The sequence below is a fragment of the Suillus subaureus genome (genome assembly GCF_016647635.1).
Source record: "Suillus subaureus strain MN1 chromosome Unknown BJ212scaffold_195, whole genome shotgun sequence".
NCBI lineage: Eukaryota > Fungi > Basidiomycota > Agaricomycetes > Boletales > Suillaceae > Suillus > Suillus subaureus.
The window spans coordinates 18887-21710 of record NW_024538751.1 but is presented as its reverse complement, the minus strand read 5'-3'; the positions used below and the strand labels follow the sequence as shown (position 1 = coordinate 21710).

The window sequence follows — 2824 nt, the reverse complement described above, 5'->3', positions numbered from 1 at the left end:
CTGTATCGGGCGTGAAGGAAGGGTCGAGCGTCAGGTGATCATGTGCCCTCCGCACAGCCGCTGCAAGGGCATCACGCTCCTCGGGTGGCAGTTCCGCTGAGAGTAACGCGAGATGCCGGAGGAGGATAGTGTATACGGGAGCTGTGATTTCAACCCCTGCCTTCTGCATGTCCTTCACTACTTCAAAATAGTGCCACACGGACGGTAATGTTTCGTGGTCTCCAAACGACAGCTGGGTCAGGGTGTGAAGGATTGCTTGGTAGCCTTTGGCATCGAGGCGAGGCGCATTGGGTCGTTTGCATATTCGTTTATAGGCCTTCAATGCGTCATCGAAGCTGGAAGCACACCGCATGACAACGATGGCCAGAGAAGAAACAGCCAACGGGCTGTTGAGTTCAACATTTCTAGCCTCCATGTCTTCAAGGAGGGAAAACGCAATAGGAAAATACTTTTTGACATTCTTCGAAGCGCCAAATGCACGAAATAAGATGTTGTAGAGGTTGGCATCTGGGCCCGAGGAATGCCTGCGCCCTGGAGGTTGGAGTTCTTGTTTTGACTGGGTGATGGGGGAGGCCTCAGCAAGGTCCTTGTATAGTTCTAATGCTCGATCAATTGCAACGTCATCAAGAGTACTTGAAGTGGTGCAGAGGGCATTGACTAGTGGGTGTACTAAGGGCGTACCGGGAGTAATCCCAGTAGACTTGGACTCCTCGTAGATCGACAGAGCATTTATCAGGTCACCGATACGTACAGCATTACTGATCAAGATGGCCCACTGAATTATGGATGCCTTCAGGTGTAGTTCGGCTTCCGCGTATCGAAGGTGCTCGAGGCGGTGTGTACGCCGGATGAGAAGTGTGAGGGTGTGCGGAGTGAGTTTGAAACCATCTCTCTGCAACGACTTGCATAGAGTTACGGCCGCAGCGATCCCCTTGTCCTCAGCCTCTCTCTCTATGCTCTCTGTCCACTCGATCATTTTGGGATCTGTCGTCCTCGACCTCTTGCTAAAACGTTTCCAATAATTGTCCTTCATCTCCTGAGCTCGATCCGCAAGACCAAGTTTGACAAAACCATCGTAGAGAAGTTTCGCGAAGTTCTCATCGTACGTCAACGAGGTATGTTCCATGATATCTAGAGCGTCGTAAATTTTCTTGATTGGAGCACCAGTATCAAAGAAAGCGTTGAATAGAATTTCAAATGTTTTGATGGTGGGACGACGTCCAGAGCGATGCATCTTGGAGATGCTGTGATGAAGCACTCCCACCAGCCCAGATTCAGCACACCACTCGAAGAACATATGCCACTGTAAAAGGGTAGGCGTCATATTTTTCGGCTTTTGAGGCATGTTCATAAGCCAGTTGAAAACCGTTTGCGGGTTTCCATTCGTGATCAAGCCACGGAGGATGACATTGTACACTTTCACCCCCACTTCAACACCGCAAAGCATGGGCAAGTCGACGAGGATTTTCACCACCATATCCAAATCATGGTGTCTACCCGACACAGCTAGTACTGATAGCGCGCCGTGGATCTCCTCTTCTTTGAGGGGTGGAACCGTAGGTTTATCCTTCTCTTCCTCGCCCAGCACGCGAAATAGGCCGTAAAACTGCTGGTGTAGAGCGCCAACATTTGCTGTGGGGATACACCGCCTAATTTTGTCAACAATGACACCGACATCTGGGACATAGGAAAGGGAGGGGTCGTGTTTGACAGTCGAGAATCGTCTCTGGTCTCTCTTGACACGAAAGGCGGGTGCTGCACGACGTAAAGTAGGTGGCCTCGAGACGGAACGGGTGAAAGAACCTGCAGGGTATCCTAACCGGGCAACAGCGCGGCTAAGGGACATTCATGCGCGCTCAGATACCTGCGCTGATAGTTTTGCCTGTAAGATCAATACGGTCAGTCAATTCTGATTTTAAATGTTTTCAGTCCAGTCGTACCAACTTGCTTAGTTGCGGTAAAGTGTCGTGGGAAATGTATTGGCCCGGGAAGACGTGGTCACAATCTCACTTTAAACACTCACTTACAAACTACTATGTCTGAAAAATTGAAGGAATTCATTGACATTCCCCAGCAATTCGTTCGCGACGGAAACCAGGTTAGCGTTGCTAAACTCTGATGTGTGAACTTTGCTGACTTGTCCTGCCTGCTAGTTCCTTACACGTTGCACGAAACCATCGCAGAAAGGTGGGTTCTAAGTTTCATCCATATGACATGGTACTGAAAGTACAATTACAGAATTCATTCAGATCTGTAGGGCAGTCGCTGTTGGTTTTGCTGTCATGGGTTTCATTGGATACTTCGTAAAACTCATTCACATCCCAATGTGCGTCTTACACGTTGTCCCTCATGCTTCACAAATTGACATCGTTTTTCTAGAAATAACATTCTTGTGTAAGTGCTACTGTCTTTTAAAGTGATCCTCTGTGCTCATGTTTGGACAGCGGAGGAGCATAACCTATTCATCTCGTTAATATGTGTCCCATTTTCGCGTATCATGTACCTCCGGCCTAGTTGGACAATAGTGTTGCTGCAGAGGCGAATCGAATCGAGGTGAAAAATCGACACCGTTCAGCACTAACGAGTTGAGACGAAGTGTACCTCATTTGCCTCGTGATGATGAGAAGCTAGGGATTCTGCATGCCGCTGCCGCATTATTTGCAAGCGACTAGTACACAACTAGCCTATATACTAATTGCAGTCAATGTCCCTCGCATTCTGGAGCAACTTGTCAAGCTTGCAAAGATTCCCAGCAGCTATCAGCTCGTCAACTACTCTGGGAGTCACAGGTCCAGATATTGCATAGTCCCGCTTCAAGTTGTCA

The 2824-nt window shown here is 48.6% G+C and overlaps 1 protein-coding gene across 1 annotated transcript; it reads left to right on the top strand.

Annotated features, from left to right (window-relative positions):
- Positions 1–2015: 2015 nt before the first annotated feature.
- On the top strand, positions 2016–2560 carry BJ212DRAFT_1404956 (uncharacterized protein). The gene is made up of 5 exons (XM_041337397.1): positions 2016–2098; positions 2154–2187; positions 2239–2326; positions 2380–2394; positions 2445–2560. Exons 1-5 carry the CDS (start codon positions 2036–2038, stop codon positions 2455–2457), a joined length of 213 nt encoding a protein of 70 aa, XP_041185542.1. The 5' UTR covers positions 2016–2035; the 3' UTR covers positions 2458–2560.
- Positions 2561–2824: the final 264 nt, after the last annotated feature.

What these genes read in the sequence shown, in the direction of transcription:
- BJ212DRAFT_1404956 (XM_041337397.1), top strand. Translation starts at nt 2,036, where the DNA reads ATGTCTGAAAAATTGAAGGAATTCATTGACATTCCCCAGCAATTCGTT. An exon ending in TCGTTCGCGACGGAAACCAG is followed by an intron (nt 2,099 to 2,153) that starts GTTAGCGTTGCT and finishes CCTGCCTGCTAG; the next exon opens with TTCCTTACACGTTGCACGAA. An exon ending in CACGAAACCATCGCAGAAAG is followed by an intron (nt 2,188 to 2,238) that starts GTGGGTTCTAAG and finishes GTACAATTACAG; the next exon opens with AATTCATTCAGATCTGTAGG.